General features: G+C 35.5%; 1 protein-coding gene across 1 annotated transcript in view; it reads right to left on the minus strand.

The window, feature by feature from the left end:
• Positions 1 to 816: 816 nt before the first annotated feature.
• The window catches only part of COL24A1 (collagen type XXIV alpha 1 chain), a 486,748-nt gene continuing 464,987 nt past the window's right edge, over positions 817 to 22,577 (minus strand). Inside the window, exons 58-62 of the mRNA XM_063624268.1 lie at positions 16,717 to 16,782; positions 15,937 to 16,105; positions 10,913 to 11,022; positions 8,268 to 8,483; positions 817 to 4,224 (exon numbers count right to left, since the gene is read on the minus strand). Of these exons, the coding sequence (XP_063480338.1) occupies positions 4,078 to 4,224; positions 8,268 to 8,483; positions 10,913 to 11,022; positions 15,937 to 16,105; positions 16,717 to 16,782 (708 nt within the window). The 3' untranslated portion in view covers positions 817 to 4,077. The remainder of the gene's footprint in view (positions 4,225 to 8,267; positions 8,484 to 10,912; positions 11,023 to 15,936; positions 16,106 to 16,716; positions 16,783 to 22,577) is intronic.

Consider the following 22,577-nt stretch of genomic DNA (forward strand, 5'->3'; position numbering starts at 1 on the left):
GGATATGGTTTCTTTAGTTTACACTCAACCTTTGTGCTCCTTTTAAAAACATTTTTATCTTTTTCAAATGAAAAAACAGACATCTTTGCCAAGGCCCTATTTTTAAAAATTGGGGTAGAATATGCATAACATAAAATTGACTGTTTTAATCATTTTAACGTGTATTATCCAGTAGCAATAAGTACATTAACATTGTTATGCAACAATCATCACTATCTATCTCCAAAACATTGTCATTCCAAACAGAAACTCTGCACTTATTAAAAAAAGGATAGTTCCCACCTCATTCCCACCTCCTCTGGCCTCTGGTAACCTCTATTCTACTTTTTGTCTGTATGTATTTGTCTATTCTTGGTACCTCATATAAGTGGAATCATACACTATTTGTCCTTTTGTGTCTGCCTTATTTCACTTAGTATAATATTTTCAAGGTTCATCCATGTTGTAACATATAACAGAATTTCATTCCTTTCGAAGGCTGAATAACATTCTGTTGTATGTATATACCACATTTTGTTTATCTATTCATCTGTTTATCAACATTTTGGTTGTTTATCCCTTTGGCTACTGTAATAATGCTTCCCATAAACATTGATATACAAATATTTATTTGAATCCCTGCTTTCAATTTTTTTTGGTATATGCCTAGATGTAGGAGAAGTGCTGGATGATATGGTAATTCTACATTTAGCTTCATATATATATAAAGCTATATATACATATACATAGATATATACATACACATAGATACACACACACACAACTTTTTAAAAAGTTATTTACTTTTTTAAGTAACCACAAAACTATTCTGTGCAATGGTTGTACCATTTTACATTCCCACCAGCTATGCATAAGGCTTTCAATTTTCCACATCTTTGAGAACACTTGTTATTTTCCTTTTATTTTTAAAATAGCCATCCTAATGGGTGTAAAGTTCTGGGGTGTTTTCCAAAACTAACAACCAGTTCTCCAATTCTTCAGACACCAATTTGGATGTCCAACAATTCAAGTCAATTCTGACACTGCCTGAAATTAGCATCACATTCCACAGATAAATGGGTTCAGTACCCACTTCAGATGCCAATTGCGAGTCCCAGGCCATCCGTAATTCTGACCAACCAACTACAAATGGTAGGTTCCCATGACGCCCCTCCTCATGTTCAACAGTTTGCTAGAATGGCTTACAGAACTCAGGGAAACACTTTACTTATGTTTACTAGTTTATTATAATTTAGGAACAGCCCGCTGGAAGAGATGCACAGGGCAGAGTATGCAGAGTGTAGTGCAGAGCTTCCATGTCCTACTGGGTGTATCACCTTCCCAGCAAGTTAATGTGTTCACCAAACAGAAAACTCTCTAAATCTCACTGTTCAAGAGTTTTTACAGAGCTCCATCTCCAGGGCCTGCCCTCCGCTCTTTCCAGGGGTTAGTAGGTGGGACTGAAAGTCTCAACCCTCTAATTACTTAGTCTTTCTGGGGACCAGCTCCATCCTGAGGCTCTTTAGGGTCCCCACTCTAAAAAACCTTATGAACATAAACTCAGGTGTGACTGAAAAGCATTCATTATAAATAACAAGAGACACCTTTCACTTAGAAAATTCCAAGAGTCTTAGGAGCCCTGTGCCAGGAACCAGAGATAAAGACCAATATATTTTTGCATCATACCACAGAATTGGTACCTCCTGGTGGTTTTGATTTGCATTTACCCAACGACTATTGATTTGGGGCATTTTCTCTTCTCTTTACTTTTTTTTTTTTTTTTTCCGAGACAGGGTCTCACTCTGTCACCCAGGCTAGAATGCAGTGGTGTGATCATGGCTCACCACAACTTCAACTTCTTGGGCTCAAGTGATGCTCCTGCTTCAGCCTCCTAAATAGCCAGGACTGCACATGTGTGCCACCATGCCTGGCTAATTTTTAGAAAATTTTTGTAGTGATAGTGTCTCACTATGTTTCCCAGGCTAGTCTTGAACTCCTGGACTCAAGCAATCCTCCCACCTCAGCCTCCCAAAGTGTTGGGATTACAGGCATGAACCACTGTGCCCAGCCAGCATCTTTTTATTCATTGGTCATTTCTGTATCTTTGGAGAAATGTTTATTCAAGTCCTTTGCCCATTCTTTAAACTGGGTTGCTAGTTCTTCTAGTGTTGAGTCACTGGAGTTCTTTATATATTCTGGATACTAATCCCTTATCAGATATATGATTTGCAAATATTTTATCATATTCATTAGGCTGCTTCTTCATTTTCTTGATAGTGTTCTTTGATGCACAGAGAATTTTTAATATTGAGAGAGTCCAATTTGTCTATTTTTTTCTCTTGTTGACTGTGCTTTCGTTGTCATTCCAAGAAATCATTGCCAAATCCAGTGTCATGAAGGATTTTCTGTGTTCTTCTAAGAGTTTTATAGTTTTAGCTCTTTTGTTTAGATATTTGCTCCCATTTTGAGTTACTTTTTGTATGTAATATAAGGTAAGTGTTCAACATCATTCTTTTGCATGTGGATATCCAGTTTTCCCAGAACCATTTGTTGAAAAGACTGTCCTTTCTCCATTGAATGGCATTGGCGCACTTGTTGAAAGTCATTTGATCATATATGTAAGAGTTTATTTTTGTCATAGAAACAGGTCCTATAATCCTTTTGCAGGTATATAAAAGATACTTCTTAACAATATAAATATACATAACACAGAAAGGCTATGCCAGAGGGGCTATCATAAATAATAAAAGCATATTGTAACAAAAGAGGAAAAACAAATACCACCCAAAATTATTTAAAGCACATTTTTATTATAGATAGGTTAAGTGTGGTTTGCTGTGGCTAAAGATATATTTATAACGGATGAACAAGCTTTTCTAGATACCAAGAGGTATAAGATTTTTCTTTCAATATTGAACTAACATTTCTCTGATAACGAGACATTGAACTGGCTGAGCCTATTTTAAATGGGAAAAGACTTTTTTTTCTGGATGTTGCTTTAAAGACTGGTAAATTAAAATTTTTAAAGTACTAACACTAAATTTAAGTACAGTGAAAGAGAATCAATGAATACTACAAAACATATAATTTCTACAAAGCAGAAATATAAAGTTTTTATAATTTAAAACAGCAGCAATTTAAAAAAATTTGCTGAATTAAAACTTTACAAAATATATATACACTAAGTATCATTCCAGATGGTCATGAACTTTAAAAACAGTATGGCACAACCCCCAATCTCTACCCCAAACCTACTACTAGATGTAGCTGGCCTATAATAATTTTTACAACAATTTAAAAAATAAAACAAAAACAAAGAAATCTAACTCTTCTGCGTATAAGCACAGGTTACAATATGCTGGCTTTGATTCCAAATACACAAAGAGAATTTTAAAATAAAACAAGGACTTCACATAAATAGTTTTACGTGTTATTAAGTGTGTGACCAAACAAATTAAAGTAAGTACTAACCACCAAAACATATCTTGATGTAACCAGTACATACACTTTTAAAGAATGACAAAGATGAAAAAGGAAATAGTCTGTGAAAGCCATAAGCACCTTGTTTTCGAAAGAGCACCAAGCAACACAAAGAGGCAACACGTAAGAGGTAGTGTATCACCGGCTAAGATGTATATGCCCATCCGGGACCTGAATACAGCTTAGTGTTTTGGAAAATAAGACATATTAGACTGTGGCTTGTAATTTTTAGACAGAAGCAGTGCACATTTGGAAGCATTAGCCAGTATTGCTCCATAGTGCTCTGCATCTCCAGCTGTCTAATGGGTACTACGCACTCAGTCAAAAATATAAGATACCCTGAAAAATTCCATATTTATAAATTTTTAGTTCTAGGGAATTCTCTAAGAAAGCTGAGATCAATATAATTTTTAAAAGAATTAAATACTTTATCAATCATAGTCCTTTAAAAATGCCTTTTCTCCTTCTTAGGAGGAAGTCTGTTCTTCCTGAGATTCTTTAAGATTTAGCCAATGCTTTATTACATGCATTTCATGACGACAGTATCTTTCTGTCTTATTTCTCCCGCTGCAGCAATTACCTGGCCAACAGCCTGAATTTGGAACTAATTCAGAGACTTTATAGAAAGCATACAAAACTGCTTTCAATGTAATACTTTCGTTCAGTTTTGAGATGAGGAAGTTTTTGTACTTCAACCACTGGAAGTTGATTAGGTTCCTGGGTGTGAAAAAGAAATGTTGCCTTATGCCAGCTGCCATCTTCAATCTGTAAAATAAGAACAAAATGCTTTCATATGCATTTCATTAGCAGTCACTTTCAGCAGACAATGCCTTTCACAGATAATGTGAACTTGTTTTAAGGATTAGAGATAACGAATAGAAAGTGCCTAGAACAATGCTCAATAAATGGTAAAATTACTATTATTAGTTGAAAACCTGGGCTTATTCCTTTCTCTAGAATGGCACTGTGTGTTCTAATTTTTCACTTCCAGAGGCTAAGGCCAGGCTTCTGCTTCAACTGTCTATGAATCATTGGACCAGATATGAATTAAAAGGCTGCAATACTCCTAATATGAGTAATAACCATCTGTTCTGTATTCCTTTATTTGGTGCTGATACCTCAGGATGGATATTTTTCTTTGATAAAAGGGAACGAGCTATTTCAACCTCTGTATTTCAGGTAGAAAATAAACAGAATCACCTCAGTCAGAAATAGTTAAAATTATAATTATGTGCAATCATCTTTTAGGTTTCTCCCTCCCCCATCCTGTAGCTCTCTATTTATACAGTTTCCCTCTTTCTTCTCTTTTGTGTCTAATAAATTCTATGGAACAAAAACATATCATAAAATATCCTGCGATTAAGATTCAACCAGACACAATAGAGAAAAACGATTGATGAGTTTTGTGGAGCTGTTATTTAGAAGCTAATTCACTTATTCAGAGAATTATCATGATATAAATTTTAAATTTTGAAGGAACTTTAGAGATTATTTAAGCTATAGATTTTATTTTAAAGTTAAGGCAATTGAAGCTCATTGAAAATAAGTTACTTGTCTAAAGTCATAAGCTTGGTATGATAACAAGACCTAAAATTCTGTATGTAAGGCACTGTTAGATTCATTCATTAAGTCTTTTAAGCAATATTTATTGAATACTAAGTATATTTAGCATAGTTGAATAAGATATAACCCTTAGTGTTCTTACAGTGCTTGTGAAATACAAAGATGAATACATTAGTTCTGGCTTCTAAATGCTAGTGGCTTGTATATCTAATTGAAGAGAGTAAAAACATAAACAAATAACCACAACAAAAGACCATCTATAGAAAGTACAATGTAAAAAATGTAGATAGTGAGTAAATTCCTCATTTCTAACTAGAGTACCAAGGGAAAGCTTCATGAAAAAATTTGGAATATAGATGGGCTTTAAAGTATGCCTAAAATTTCCACTTGATTAGTGAGGTATAGAAAGGCATTTCAGAGAAAATGAATGGCTTAAGCTGAACACCCGTACATATACACACACAGAACAACAACCACAAAAAACTAAAAAACAGATGGGCAAGTAGAAAGTGGCTGTGAAAATTAGCTTAGCATGGCGTTTAAATTCACGGATTTGACCTGGGACAGATTTTGATAGAAATGCTGGTACTCTCACTTTCTCCACATATAAAATGGGAATAATAAACACATACCTCACAGACTTGCGAGGATTAAATGAAGTTTCAATCAAAAGTCACTAGCAGTACAGTAAGGCCTGGGCTTTGAAGTTCTCCATGCTTAGGATTGATTTCTTTTCTTTTTCTCTTTTTTTTTTTTTTTTTGAGAGGGAGTCTCGCTCTGTCGCCCAGCTGGAGTGCAGTGGCGCAATCTCGGCTCACTGCAAGCTCCGCCTCCCAGGTTCACGCCATTCTCCTGCCTCAGCCTCCAGAGTAGCTGGGACTACAGGTGTCTGCCACCATGCCCGGCTAATTTTTTGTATTTTTAGTAGAGACGGGGTTTCACCATTTTAGCCAGGATGGTCTCGATCTCCTGACCTTGTTATGTGCCTGCCTTGGCCTCCCAAAGTGCAGGGATTACAGGCATGAGCCACTGTGCCCAGCCATGCCTGGGATTGATTTCTTGTTTCTCCTCTAATTAGCTGTATGATTGCGATTATCTAATTAGCTGCATTACTTTAATTTTTATTTTTTACTTTAATTTTTATTTTACTTATGCTAATTTTACTTACTTGCTAATTTATTTTTAATTATGCTAATTGGCTGCATTACTTTGCTCAAAATAACCTTGAGCAAGTTCTCTGTGCCTTTACTTTCATACCTATAAAATAGGACCAATAATATATTCTTTACAAAGCTGTTATTACGAATAAAATAATTAATGTAATGCATGGTCACTTAACATATAATAAAACTCCCAATAAATAGTAGTAGGGGCTGTTGATATTATTATCCCTATTATTATTGTAACAGATGAGTTTGACCATCGTTTACAACAGACAGCCAGTGAAAGCCCAATCTAGAAAAGCAGGCTGGGGTCTGGTTGTTGTAAGCACTCAATGGAGTTCATAAGTTTGAATTGTGTCTCAGAGGTACTAGTGAGTCACTGAATGTTTCTGGGCCCAACTGTACAAGTTAAATACATTTGTTGATGATACTTATCTCTTCAAATATAGATAATACGATATATATACTTCTATTTTCTTATGATTTTTCAAGCACTATTTTCCTGGAAATAAAATGTTATGAAAAAGTAGAGTACCTTGGAAATGTTGAGATACTAAATCATGGGCTTCATACTACACAAGGATAGGAAATGAAGCTACTTAAAATAATTAATGATATATACATAAAGTGGACAACTCCATTCTCTAAAAGAGGGGTCAGCAAACTCTTCTCTAAAGGGCCAGATAGTAAATATTTTACATTTCGTGGGCCCTGCAGTCTCTGTCATATCTACTCAACTCTGCCATTGTAGTGCCATAACAGCCATAGATAATAAGTAAATGAATTAAGGATGGCTGTGTTCCAATAAAAATTTATTCACAAAAACATGCAGTGGGCCTGACTTGGTCTGTTGAACGTAGTTTGCCAACACCTGCTCTAAGAAATAGTGTTTTAAAATTATAGATTTTTCATAATATCTGTTATTTAATTTTTTTTTTTGTTGAGATAGAGTTTTGCTCTGTTGCCCAGGCTGGAGTGCAGTGGCACAATCTTGGCTCACTGCAGCCTCTGCCTCCCAGGTTCGAGCAATTCTTGTGGCTCAGCCTCCTGAGTAGCTGGGATTATAGGCGTGTGACACCATGCCTGGCTAATTTTTGTATTTTTAGTAGAGACGGAGTTTCTCCATGTTGCCCAGACTGGTCTCAAACTTCTGGCCTCAAGTGAACCACCTGCCTCAGCCTCCCTAAGTGCTGGGATTACAGATGTGCCCCACAGTGTCCAGCCCCATTATTTAATTTAATTTAATTTAATTATTATTATTATTTTTTGAGACAGAGTCTTACTCTGTCGCCCAGGCTGGAATGCAGTGGTGCGATCTTGGCTCACTGCAACCTCCGCCTCCTGGTTCTCCTGCCTCAGTCTCCCAGGTAGCTGGAATCACAGGTACCTGCCACCATGCCCGGCTAATTTTTGGATTTTTAGTAGAGACAGGGTTTCACCATGTTGGCCAGGCTGGTCTTGAATTCTTGACTTCAAGTGATCTGACTGCCTTGGCCTCCCAAAGTGCTGGGATTACAGGCATGAGCCACCATGCCCGGCCCTATTATTTAATTTTAATGGAAAAAAAATAGGCTATAATTCAAATACTTACTGGTGGGGCCAGTCAGTATGTAATTATACCCATATTTGGTATTAGGTACAGGGATTGACAGAATGAAATAAAACTTACCTGCCTCTATAACTTGCCTTTTATGCAATAATGAGATGTAGAATTACAGCAGTGAAAACACATGAAAATATTTATCCAAATTCACTATCTATCATTTATCTATCTGTCTATCTATCTATCCATCCATCCTGGTATAATTATTTCATATAGGGAATAAAAATAAAATTTACATCTTAACACCTGTTTTGCATGTAAAACTCTAACACCAATTGGTATGACACAAGTTGATAAGGTATGATACAAACAAATGATTGATTCTAAAAAATGCAGTTACAAGTCAGGCACATTAAAACTTACTACCCTTCTGTATCTGCAGTTTGTAATTAAAGTCTTACTCTAATTATCCTAATTTTATGGTTTTATCAATTTTAAGTTAGTTATATTGAACAATTCTAAAAGTGCCATTTCCTTACCTTGCAGTCATCTGAAAGCACTTTAGGTTCAAGTAGACTGTTTACTTTAAAAGTCTGGCCATTCCATCCCTTGAAACCAATAGGCAATCCTGGGCCATTTGTTTGTGTGCTTGTCCACCTTGGGGTGTTTAGACAGTGAATGGTGATGATATGGGTGGCTTTCGAACTCAGTAAATGAAGGAAGTTCATCTGGACTTTCCCAACTCCAAACTCCAACTAATGTCATAGAAACAATATGCAGGTTATAACATGGCAATTGAGAAACTTAACAGTTCAGGAAAACCTCAGGAAAAGTCCTTCAAAGGCAGCCTCCAGAAAGCTCCTTTTCTTGGAACTGAAGTGCCAGTCAGTGGTGTGCTGGTAAATGTTTAACCACTGCTTTTTGGAGGAAAAACCATGATTTATAGTATTTCCTGACTCCTATGGTAGAAGCACTCCCAAAGTGCTGGGATTACAGGCATGGCTGAATTCAGACTACCAAGGTGAGGTCACTGAACATGGCAATGGGAAGAAATGTAAACAACTGGCTTTCCTGAGCCTGTAGGAATTGGCTCCAGCATACCATCAGGCTACTACATATAATATCAATAAAATAAACATAATTTTCACAGTATATAAAGTAATAATTTGCTTTTGGTTAATGCTTTAATACTTTTAATAAAAATCTGAGATTCTGCCTCTGCTTTCGAGATTTTTTTTGTGAGAGTTTCCAAAGATGAGTTACAAGCTGTAACAATAATTTGGTTGAGTAATTTTAACTTTGAGAGCCTTAAAGGACAAGGACAGAATCCTATTCTTTGTGTTGCCAGCCCTTAATGTAGTTTCATTCACACAGTGAATCGTCAATAAATATTTATTGAATGAATGAATGAATGCATAAACAAGTATTAACTAATACATATATTAGTTAATATATAGGACAATATCAGACTTAAGAAGACTGACTGCACGTTTCCCAGGCTTGAACAGGAAGGCAGATTTTCCTATAGCTCTAGACATTATTATTATTATTTTAGCATTATTCAAGCAGGGATATGGTCATAATATAAGTGAACAGAAATAGTTCCTACTGAGGAATTTGTACTGATTTCCAAGCATAAAGTCAGAAAAATATCAGTTATGAGGTAAGGTAGAAGAAAAACAATAACAACAAAAAGAAAAACAGAAAGAAAAACAAAATGAGAGGAAAGGCAAAAGAAGGGCATACACATGGAAAGATGATAAGGAACGTTAGAATTTAAGTAATTCAATTCCTTCATTTTACAGATTAGAGTCAGAAACTTGCAAACAATATTTAAGATTTCTGAGCCTTAATTTCCTTGTCAGTAAAATGGGGTCTAACACCAATCTGGCATGGTTGTTATGAGGATTAAAAATGATCAATGTAATTTACCTAGCATTGTTCCTGGCACAGAGCAGGCCCTCTAGTGGATCACAGTTTTATTTCCTAGGTTAATCGAATAGAGACTAGAACCCCGGTCTCTGATTCCAAGTCTACTGTTCGTCCCAGTACTTCTCTGGTCTTCCTTGGGTTGAGTTTATGAATCAAAGAAATGAGAGAAGTGATTCGGTCATGGAAATAACTAGAGTGCCGCTTCCCCACTGCTCCTATTTCCTCTGCACAGTTCACACAGTCCTATCTTCTTTTCTTCTATGATAATCCTATGCCAACTTCCACTGGAATGAGGATGATGATGTGGATATTTTGGAAGTAGGAATATAATGCTGCTCTTTATTAGAGGTTCATGATTCCCTAGGAATGGAAGAGTCCTTCCCTCTTCTATTTCAGGGGTGATAATGGTGAATGCCTATTAATATAAATTGATGGAATGCCCTGGTTAATGAAGAGAGGTGTTTTAGGAGGAGAGCGCGGTTCAATAAGAAGCAGCTAAAGAGACTGAATTTTATCTGCTGTCTTTTTATGATGAACAAAACACACAATAGGCACATGTATCAGTTCTTTGTCAACGAGAAATTCTTGATCATGTATCAAGCTGGTTTAATCAGAAAAAGAAAGAAACAGTTTTGATTTCAATATATGTTATAGGTAAAGCTAGGATTTAGGTTTTATAAATATTTGTTATAACACCCAGTGTTATAATATATGTTAGTTTAACAAACTAACATGCATTTGTTCTAAATGTTTGATTTATAGAATTACTCATGAAAGAAGTTTTTAGTAGTATTCTGTGGATGTTTAAGAAAGGTTATTGTGTGCCTAATAACCATAAATAGCGAGATTTTGTGGCAAAATTCTTTTTTAATGATTATAATATAATTTTCAACAAAACTTCAGGTAACTGATTACTGGTTACAAACACTATAGCTGTTTAAGAAATTTCTAATGTGTGTGTATGCATAAAAACATAGCATATGTTGCACAATTTTAAAAGGAATTTAAAAAACATGATCAGTAGGGTAAGGCAAACTAAGCCAAATAATAAAAAGGCACAATCAAAATGTCAAGATTTACTGTGATTAACTAGTTTTAAAAAATAACATATTTGTTTCTCATACATAATAGAGAATAATCTTTGCTTTCATTCTTAAAATTCATAATTATTTAAAGTGATAGAATTTTAAACATAATTTTTCACTGATACTGTGCAATATAACGACATGTGTTCTAAAATTCAGTAACATACCTTTGTTACAGAAACAGGAGGTAAGCATGTCTGACCACCAGCACTGAAATTGCAGAAAACCTCAATGGCATCTGAAGGACAGCCGAGATTTGGATCAATCCAGTATTTTCCTAATAATTTATAGTAAAACATAAAGTTAAAGTTATTAAATGCCGTAATCCTTATAATTTTTTTTTTTTTTTTTTTTTTAAGAGAGAGTCTCACTCTGTTGCCCAGGCTGGAGTGCAGTGGTGCGATCTTGGCTCACTGTAACCTCTGCCTCCCGGGTTCAAGTGATTCTCATGCCTCAACCTCCTGAGTAGCTGGGATTACAGGAATATGCCACCACGCCTGGCTAATTTTTGTATTTTCAGTAGAGATGGGGTTTCACCATGTTGGTCAGGCTGGCCTTGAACTCCTGACCTCAAGTGATCTGCCCACCTCCACCTCCCAAAGTGTTGGGATTACAGGCGTGAGCCACTGTGCCCGGCCATATCCTTATAAATTGTCATGGTACTTTAAATACATATTATCACAGTTTCACCTGTTAAAAAATTAGAAGATTATATATTTACATTTAGTGAATGAATGAATGCTGCATTATGTAAAATTGATACTAAAAATGCTGTATTTTTCACATAACTCTCAATTTCAGAGTGTTTCATAATTTTAATCAAAATGATAGAATAGCTGAATTGATTGCTTCATTCTACAATAAGAAGATGTGCTCAGCAACTAAAAGTGAATTGTTTAGTTACATAGTTAATAGAAAAGTTGAACTTAATGAAGTATATGTGTATATTTCTGTTATACATCATTACAGTGTTTCAAATGAACATTTTGTTTTACAATAGAAACAACTTCCATCTCTTGAAGGAAAAATATATCTTTATGTATAATACTGATAAGTAAAATAAAAATATGAAAACATTTTTGTTTTCATAAAAAAATCATACAATTAAATGTTTATCATTTTTGTAGTCTTTCAGATTTTCCCACTATCACTCAGTGGGAAAAACTGCGGTCCCTATAGCTAGTGAAATTCTACCAGTCTTTGCTCCACTGAGTGCCCAAGAGAATAAAACTGGGCCTAAACTCAGACTACAGAAAATACTTAGACTGAAAAGCAGTGGCCTAGCATCTTAATTCCAGACTAATAGACTGACAGTATTAAAATAGCATCTTATTCCAAATACAAAGGACAGGAATTTTTGAATAAGGCAGCCCTGTTTTCCTGCATTAAAAAGGCAAGAAAATTCAACAGTTTTTGTCAAATGTCATTTTTTCTACAGTAGGCAGAAGTCCTTGCTTATTCCACTTTTATTCCATAGCAAAGATTCTTCTAGCTCATCCTGAGCTTCCTCTAGCTCCCAAAACATCCCCAAATATTCTCCCCTCTACTATTCTACTAATCCCTCAAAATGCTTACTTGCTTAATTGGTAGCTCAAAGGGTAGAAATGGTCCTCAGCTGCAGCAGTGTTCAAACTTAGTGTGCATCAAACTATCACTAAAACACACATAACTGGGCCCTACCCTTGAGTGCTGCTGATTTATTAAGTCTGGGGTGGGGCTTAAGAACCTGCATTTCTAACAGTATCTAATTCTGGTCCAGGGATCACATTTGGAGAACTACTGATATATTGAAATACAGAAGAAAGGGGTGAAGGAGGTCCACCATTCCTAGTCCCTTATCTTCAGAATTTTGAATATTTCATAAAGTTTTTAGAAAGTACAGCTGAATTTTTTTTTTGAGACTGAGTCTCGCTCTGTCGCCCAGGCTGGAGTGCAGTGGCGCCATCTCGGCTCACTGCAAGCTCCGCCTCCCGGGTTCACGCCATTCTCCTGCCTCAGCCTCTCTTGAGTAGCTGGGACTACAGGCGCCCGCCACCACGCCCGGCTAATTTTTTTTGTATTTTTAGTAGAGACGGGGTTTCACCGTGGTCCCGATCTCCTGACCTCGTGATCCACCCACCTCGGCCTCCCAAAGTGCTGGGATTACAAGCGTGAGCCACCGCGCCCGGCCCACAGATTCTAACTTTTGACCCCTACCTCCTGAAGCCACCAAGCTTCTCAACATACTGGGGGCAAAAGTAGCTCCAAATGTTGGGTTCACTTTCTGCTGTCTCCTTTAAAGTCTCAGCCTGAAGGTTCATTGCTGTTTGTTATTTATTTTATGATTTTAACTTAAAAAATTAACTTAGCCAGGTAATATGAATTACGTGCTTCATTACTGGGAATGAAAAGTTCCTAGCATTATCCTTTTCTCTTAAAATCTGATAAGGTTTTAACTACTACCATTCCTCTAAACTGATCTTGATGAAGGTCCTCAATGATGTCTGCATTGCTAAATTCAGTAGTCTTTCTCAGTCTTTGCTTTACTTAACACGGACCCAGTTAATCCCTTCCCTCCCTCCTCCTCTGGCAAACATTTTCTTTGCTTGATTTTCAGGACACCACATCTAGTTTTCCTCTTATCTCAGTGATAGCTGCTTTTTAGTTTTGTTTGCTAGTTCGCCCTCACCTTCCTGATCTTTAAACATTAGAGAACCCTAGGATCCAGTTTTTAGACCTCATTTCTTTTTTTTCTTTTTTGAGACGGAGTCTCACTCTGTGGCCAGGCTGGAGTGCAGTGGTGTGATCTCAGCTCACTGCAACCTCGGCCTCCCAGGTCAAGTGATTCTCCTGCCTCAGCCTCCTGAGTAGCTGGGACTACAGGTGCCCACCACACCTGGCTAATTTTTCTGTATTTTTAGTAGAGATGGGGTTTCACCATGTTAGCCAGGATGGTCTCAATCTCTTGACCCACCTCGGCCTCCCAAAGTGCTGGGATTACAGGCATGAGCCACTGCGCCAGGCCTAGACCTCATTTCTTCCTTTACTTACTATCTATGTAGTCTTAAGCAGTCTCAAGGCATTAAATACCAATTAAATGTAAATGATTTCATAATTTTTACCCTTACTTAGGACCTCCTTCTTGACCTTGAACTTGAGTAGTCAACTACCTACTTGACATTCTTACTTGAATGTCTAAGAGACATCTCAAAGTAAATATATCCAAAATTTTACTCCTAATCTTTTCTCCAAAATTGCATCTCCTGTTAACAACATCCGACCCTTTTATAGAAAAAAAAAAAAAAAACCCTTAGAGTCATCCTTTACCATTCTAGTTCTCTCATAGCCCACATCCAATCTATCAACAAAAACTGCTGGCTCTACCTTAACCCATTTATTCCTGAGGTAGTAATTTTTTTGAATTTTTGCAATCAGACCTTGGTGATGACCTTAAGCGGTAGGATATAAATAACTCCCAAATAAAGCATATTCATGAATCTAACGATTTTTTACCACTCCCCCTGCAACCAACTCTAGTCCAACCAACCATCATCTCTCCTGGATTATGTCAATATCCTTCTCAGTGGTTTCCCTACCTCCATCCCTGTCTTCCTTATTATATTTGTAACATATTAGCTAGATTAATATTTTTAAAATCTGAGCCAAATTATGTCACTTCTTTGCTCAGCAATTTCCAATGGCTTCCCATCTTATTAAGAGTACAAGCTAGAGACTTCTGAGTAGTCTAGAGGGTCTTGTATAATCTGACTTTTTGATATCTTTCTAATTTAATTTCTTATCATTCTCCCCCATATGCACTCTCTTCCATTCATACTGGCTTTCTTGCTAATTCTAAAACATGCTAGGTATACTCAAAGACTCGGGGCTTTTGCATTTATTCTTTGTGCCTGGAAAGCTCTTTCTCTAGATTTCTTGTGGCTTGCTCTCTTACCTCCTTCTGATATCACCCAAGTGTCACATTCTCATAGATGCCTTATCTGATCATTCTATTTAAAAATTGTATCTTGTGCTCCATGTCCTATCAAATCTCCCTTCCCTGCTGTTTTGTTTTTCCTTATAGCACTTATGATATCCTAGTAATGAAAGTATTTGGGGGCTGTAAAGATTTTTTGAACACTGCACAATCCACACCATTTAGCTATTTCTGTTATGAGGAAGGTAGACTTTGAATTATATTTCATACCAATTTTGTATGTCTTACAACGTCTTTGTTCCTTTTAATTCTACAGAATTACATTTTTATGCCCTCAAATATGGGAAAGAATCAACCTGAGAATTATTATAGGCAACTACAATTGTAAGTATTATTTTAGTTTTTATATTAATCTAGGGCAGAAAATATCTCTAGAAGTTAAGTGTTTTATTAATATAAACAAAATGAATGTTTTCTTTGAAGTTCTAGAATGGAAGCAGATGTTTTGGACGTGTGTATGTGCGTGTTTGTGTGTGTGTGAGTGCATGTATGTGAGACGTGTATGTACAAACAAAATTAAAATGACCACAGAATAACGTAACATAGCTTTTTCAAATCAGCACTTTTCAAATCATACATTTTTTTTTCAAACATGTCATTGTGCTAAAACTAGAGTTTGTAGCAGACAGGGTTTCCCCTTTTTAACTTATGGCTTACTCCTCTTGATTTAAAACCTTTCCTTGATTGTTCTAATCTAAATTCATTTTTGCACCTCTGGCTAATGAAATTGGGGCATCTGTGTTGAGATGAGACACTTCCAAGAATGACAAACCGCTCCCATCTTCATGGTCATCAATTCTAGAAGGGAACATTTAAATTCCATTTTGTATTTAAAAAAAACTAGACTTTTAGGGAGTATGGCGAAGGAGATTCTATAATATATTTATTTTTGTTGTTAACTTTGGTAGTCCTGACTTACCAAGTTCTGATGGGTGCTACTGTCTGTTAATGCAAAGGTCAGGCCTACCTATCTTAATTTTTAATATGAATATGCTGTATTCCAAGTACAAAATGTAAGCAAATGATATAGGTAGGGGTAGATGACATCAGCAGCATGTCTCCCTCATAGAGAATTTTATTCTTGATGACATTAAAATGGCTTCTGCCAGGGTTTTATCAAACTAACTATGATTTGGAGTGAACACATTACAAATCTCAAACACACTGAAATGATGAAATGAAATTCGATATCAGAGTTTGAGGTAACCAAGAACTTACCATCTGATACTTTTTGTTCACAGTTAAGTAAATCTTTGCAGATTCGTGCTGGGTTATCTCGTGTGCCAAGAGGATTCTTGATGCTGTGCAATAAATTGCTAAGGTAGTTCAGGGTTTTGAGTATCTCTTCACTGTGGTCAATTAAAGTCACTTCAGTATTCTGGTAGCTCTGCCAAGTCATCATAAGAATTATATAAGCAAAAAATTCCTGAGGACCAACATGGCCCAAGGCAGGAGAAGAATGTGTTTCCATTATGTGTAGTAAGTTGGGAGTAGAATGTAAAGAACAGTTTATATTTAAGCATAGGCATATGTGTATGCTTTAATAACCTTAATCTTTTAAAGAGGTTAAATTCACATTTGCAAGTTTAGTTTTCAAGCTAACATAAGAATTGCTATGTCTACTGTATTATGTTTTTTAAATTACACATTGAATCGTTAGAGTTTAAATAAAATAAATGAGTAGTGATAATATATATATCTCATTTTAAGAAACATGGCTAACCTCATTTAACTACTTTCTTGGATAGTACCAAATTCCTTACAAATAACAGTATTACATTTTTGATTTAAATATTTTCCTTACAAAACATCCTATGCATATATTTCTGTTTAATTATACCAAAATCACTTACTTTGTTCCTGAGAATCGTTTCACATTTTCAATCTGTTTTAAATACAATCTTTGAGATAATGTCACATTTTGGCCTCCAAAAATTTTCTCTGTTTAATTGGTATATTGAGAGACAGTGCCAACATAAATAAAACCAGATATATTACCTCCATCTGTAGGGCGGTATTTGATTCAATCAAGGCTTGAATAGCAGCATTGATATCCATTTGCTTCTGTGTAAAACAAAACCATTTGAGATTAGCAATAAGATCAACACTGAGTGCCCTAAAGTAAAGGCTGTAAATTCTGAAAGGACTGCTATTAAAGTATACCAGACTTATTATCTGAAGGGGTTCTGTAACTCTATGGTTAGACAGATTTTGCAAATATTGCCTGGCTATCTGAAAGGACAATATGCCACCTTCATCCAAATCTCAAAGGTCTCCTAATTAAAATAGGACCAGAGTCTAGAGTCCTCAAAGGAAAAACTATTTGTTTCTGTGGCCTGAAAGCACACACACAAAGTTCCTCAAATGGAAGAGAATAAAATATGATCCTTTCAGTTAATAAATTGTAAAGTGAAGAATAAATAACTGTAGTAATTTTTAACAGTTACATTCTTGGAAGGAATAGAATAAAATACTACTGTCCTGAGGTAGTCACCACATTAATTTAATCTGATACTTCTGCGGTTTTAAAAATAATTTCTGAAGTTGGAAAATGTACGATGAGTCCCAAAAGAAATAATACAGAATGAAATCAATCTCCTCTTGCATTTAATAAAATATATTTTTAGAAAAAGACCGAGCATAACCATTAGTAAAAGCCTTTTTTTTGTAATTCTTTTAAAAAAATTATCTTAGAACAATGAAGCATGAGTTGGGAGAAGGTTCTGGGAAATGGCATCTGTGTAAGTGAAACAAGCAATTTAATTTCTTTCAGTCATTGTACTGTGAAGACATCTTTTTACTTGAAGGCTGCATAATAGAAACTGTTTTCAACAGATCTCTCATAGCTCATGGTTGGTAGTTTGAAAAACTATTTAAAATGATGGAATAATCAATAAAATGTACTCTCCCTTGCTTAAGCACGTGTTTTTCATATTGGAAAATAATTGACTCATTCTGCATATATACACTGCCAAACACTGTGATATATATTGAGGATAAAATGGTAAACAAAAAAGAAACTTGCCCTTATGGAACTTAAATTGAGAGAGGAGATAGGCAATAATTAAATCATCTCAAAAATCATAATTACCAATTGAGATACATGCTATGAAAGAAAAGTGCACGAAACTATGAGAGAAATTAGAGAAATTAATCAAATCTGGAAAATGTAAGAGGTTGGAAGGAATAGGTCAGGGAAGGCTTCCCTGAGGTAGTAAAATTTCAACTGATATCCAAAGAATAAATAAGAATTGTTAGGAGAAGGGGTAAGAGAGCTTTCCAGGCAGAAGCAGCAACCTGGCACAAAGGCCATGAGACAGAAGGAGCATGGACTATTCAAGTAGCAAAGAGGGTAAACCTAAAATATTATCTGCAGATTAAATAATTATGACCATCTTGCTTGTGTGAATGAGCAGATTTTGGATATGGGTCACACAAAAATATTGGCACTAAATATGGGAAACTGAATTAAGTGCTAAACCATAGCCACCTTTATGTTGTTCACTTGGTCCCCTGCCGGTGATTAAGGGTTTTAATTAGAAAACCTAGCATAGTGGTTCTCAAACTCTTCACAATCAGAATCCTTTTGAACTTTTAATAAAGGATTCCTTTATTATTAGAGGCCTTACAAATTTTTTGTTTATGTGAATTATAACTTTTTTTTTATTTATTTGAGATGGAGTCTCGCTCTGTCACCCAGGCTGAAATGCAGTGGCACGATCTCAGCTCACTGCAACCTCCACTTCCCAGGTTCAAGTGATTCTCCTGCCTCTCAGCCTCCAAGTAGCTGTGACTACAGGTGTGTGCCAACACACTCAGCTAATTTTTGTATTTTTGGTAGAGATGGAGTTTCACCATGTTGGCCAGGCTGGTCTCAAACTCCTGACCTCAGGTGATCCGCCTCGGCCTCCCAAAGTGCTGGGATTACAGGTATGAGCCACCGTGCCCAACCAACTTTTGATATTGACTATAGTAGAAACCAAAATAAATTTTAAAACTATTCATGTGTCAATTGCTTTAAAATATCAACAAACCCATTATATGTTATATAAATATTTTTATAAAAATTAACTATATTTTCCAAAACAAAAAAATTAATGAGAAGGGTGACCCAGTTTTACACTTCTGTGCATTTCTGTAATGTCTGGATTAATAGATTACAGCTAAATTCTCATATTTGTTTTTGCATTCAATTGGTTGTGAAGAAAATCTAGCCTAATAGAAATATGTAGTAGGAAAAAAGAAAAGTATTTAAGTCGTCTTTTTCAAATAATTATGCATTTTCTTCTTTCACATTACACCTTATACCAAAACTTGATAAGTGGTAGTTTCTTAAATGTTAGTTTCTATGGGAAAACTGAACCCACCTCAATGAACGTTTTGTACTTTTATACTAAAATCTATTGGTCTGTTTTATACTTTCATAGATCTTTTGCTTATACATGATTTTATTAACATAATATATTGATCATTCTGAAAATACTGATTTATGGAATTATGCAGGTCTTCCAAACACAGATACAACTCATTACTTAATGTCAAAAATTACATTTGTTAACATCATCAGGAAAACATAATGTTACTTATCAGGAAAACATAAGTACTGGGAATCTGTCAAATTCTCAGTGATAAATACATGTTTTCCCTAATTCTTATTTTTGCTTGAGAGCTTGAAATTTATCACTGGCATCAAATTCTGTCAGTTGTTTTCCTTGAAATGGCAGGCTAACTTCATTCATTTTCAAGAAAATATCTGTGAACTACTCATGTCTTAATAATGCTGGTAGTCTGTCAATAAAAAATGGTACTCTATGATAAAACTGGCTAGTTGAGTTTGCAATTGAAATAGCTGCACAGTGCTTTTGAAGCAATCACTACAGTGTGTACTATATGTACTTATATGTTCTTCCACTTCATCATATGAAATATTAAAAAGATATTTAAAGAAGATAAGAAATCTAGGAGACAGCAAAAGTGGTGGAATAATAGCCTTCCAGAATTCTCTCTTAGGCAAGTTAAAAAATGAAATAAAACCATGTCTTTAGAACTAAAGGACAGTATGAGAAAGATGTCTTACTAAGTAGAGAACATAATAAAAGCACATAAATTAAAGAAAAAAGAACCAAATAGAAATTCTGAAGTTAAAAAGTACAATAGCTGAAATAAAAATTTACTAGATAGGCTCTACAGTAGATTTCCATAGGCAGAAGTAAGCACCAGTTAACTTGAAGACAGGTTTATTGAGATTATCCTGTTTGAGGAGTGGAAAAAAATAATGAAGAAAAATGAACAGAGACTTAAGAGATCTGTAGGACACTGTCAAGCTTGCCAACATATGCATGATGAGAGTCTCAGAAGGGAAGGAGAGAGAAAAAGGGACAGAAAGAATATATAAAGAGATAATGGCTGAAAACATCACAAATCTGATGCAAAAATATTAACCTACACATCCAAGAAGTTCCACAAACTTTCCCAGACACATCATAATCAAACTATCTAATGCTATAGACAAAGAGAGAATTCTGAAAGCAGAGAGGAAGCTCATTATGTCCAAGAGATCTTCAACCAGATTAACAGCTAATTGCCCATAAAAAACCATAAAGGTGAGCAGGCAGTAGGATAATATATTCAGGGTGCTAAAAGAAAAGACTTTCAGCGAAGAATTCTATTTCCAGTAAAACTCTCCTTTAAAAATGATGGAAATATTAATATATTCCCAGTTAAATAAAAATTGGGACAATTTATCACTAACATACCTTCCCTAGAAAAATATTATAGGGAGTCATTCAGGCCTAAAGTAAAGGATACTAGGCAGAAACTTGAATCCACCTGAAGAAATAAAGAGCAGTAGTAGAAGTTACAATATAGTAAATATAACATATAGTATAGACCCCAAGTAGCCAAAACAATTTTGAAAAAAGAAGTTGTTAGAGGCATCATGTTTCCTGATTTCAAAACTTACTATAAAGCTGCTGTAATCAAAACAGTTGGTACTGTCATAAAGACAGACATAAAGACCAATGAAATATAATAGAGAGTCCAGAAATAAACCTTCTCATTTATGATCAAATTATTTTCAACAAGAGTGCTAAGACCATTCAATGAAGAAAGGACAGTCTTTTCAACAAACAGTGCTGGAAAAATGGAATATCCACATGGGATAGAATGAAGTTAGACCGTTAACTTACATCAAGTACAAAAAAACTTACATCATGAGTTATATCATGAACTCAAAATGAATCAAAGACTTGAACATAAGAGGTAAAACTATAAAATTATTAGAAGCAAATAGGAAAAGCTTGATAACATTTGATTTTGCAATGATTTCTTGGAATGATACCAAGAGCACAGTCAACAAGAGAAGAAAGCAGATAAATTAGACTATATCAGAAAAAAAAAAAACTTCTGTGCATCAAAGGACACTATAAAGAGAGTGAAAAGGCAACTCAAGGGACGGAAAAAAATAACTGCAAATTGTCTCTCTGGTAAAGGATTAATATCTAGAATATTTAAAGAGCTTCTACAACTTACTAACAACCAAAAAAAAAAAAAAAAAAAGCAACCCAATTCGAAAAATGGCCAAATAACTTGAATAGCCATTTCTCTAAAGGAGGCTGGGCACAGTGGCTCACGCCTGTAATCCCAGTACTTTGGGAGGCCGAGGTGGGCAGATCACTTGAGGTCGGGAGTTCGAGACCAGCCTGGCCAACATGGGGAAATCCCAGCTCTACTAAAAATACAAAATTAGCCAGGCATGGTGGAGGGCACCTGTAATCCCAGCTACTCGGGAGGCTGAGGCAGGAGAATCACTTGAACCTGGGAGGCAGAGGTTGCAATGAGCCGAGATCACACCACTGCACTCCAGCTTGGGCAACACAGCAAGAATCTGTCTCAAAAAAAAAAAATATATAAATGTCTAATAAACACACGAAAATATGCTCAACACCACAAATCGTTAGGAAAATGCATGTGAAATACATTGAGATACCGCACAATGAGATACCGCTTCACAACCATTAGGATGGCTGTTATAGAAAAAATAAACCAGAAAATAACAAGTGTTGGTGAGGATGTGGAGAAACTGGAACCTTGTGCACTGCTGGTGGTAATGTAAAGTGTGCGGCAGCTATGGAAAACAGTATGGCAGTTTCTCAAAAATTAGACACAGAATTACTACGATACAACAGTTTCATTTCTAGGTATATACCCAAATGATTTGAAAGTGAAGACTCCAACAGATATTTGTACAGCAATGTTTATAGCAGCATTATTCATAATAGCCAAAAGGTAGAAGCAACATAGTGTCCATTTGGATAAACAAAATCTGGTATATGTATTAAATGGACTATTATTCGGCTTTGAAAAGAAATAAAATTCTAATATACGCTTACAACAGAGATGAACCCTGAAGATACTATGTTAAGTGAAATAAGCCAGTCACAAAAAGACAAATATTGCATGACTTAACTTATATGAGGTACCTAGAGTAGTCAAATTCATAGAGACAGAAAGCAGAACGGCGGTTGCTGGGGCTGGGGAAAGGGAGGAATTGAGAGTTATTACTTAATGGGTACAGAGTTTCAGTTTTGGAAGACAAAAAAAGTTCTAGGCATGGATAGTAATGGTTGCACAACAATGTGAATGTACTTAATACCACTGAACTCTACACTTAAAAATAGTTAAAATGGCAAAATTTTGTTATGTATATCTTGCCAACATTAAAAATAACAAGTAAATATGCTCATTATCCCTTAGACCAAACTATCCTACTTCTGGCAATTTGTCCCCTAGATATTCTACAAAATGATATGTATATGGACAGGACATTTGTACTATGTGTAATTTAAAAAACTGAAAAA

The sequence above is a fragment of the Symphalangus syndactylus genome, chromosome 12 (genome assembly GCF_028878055.3).
Source record: "Symphalangus syndactylus isolate Jambi chromosome 12, NHGRI_mSymSyn1-v2.1_pri, whole genome shotgun sequence".
NCBI classification, from domain to species: Eukaryota; Metazoa; Chordata; class Mammalia; order Primates; family Hylobatidae; genus Symphalangus; species Symphalangus syndactylus.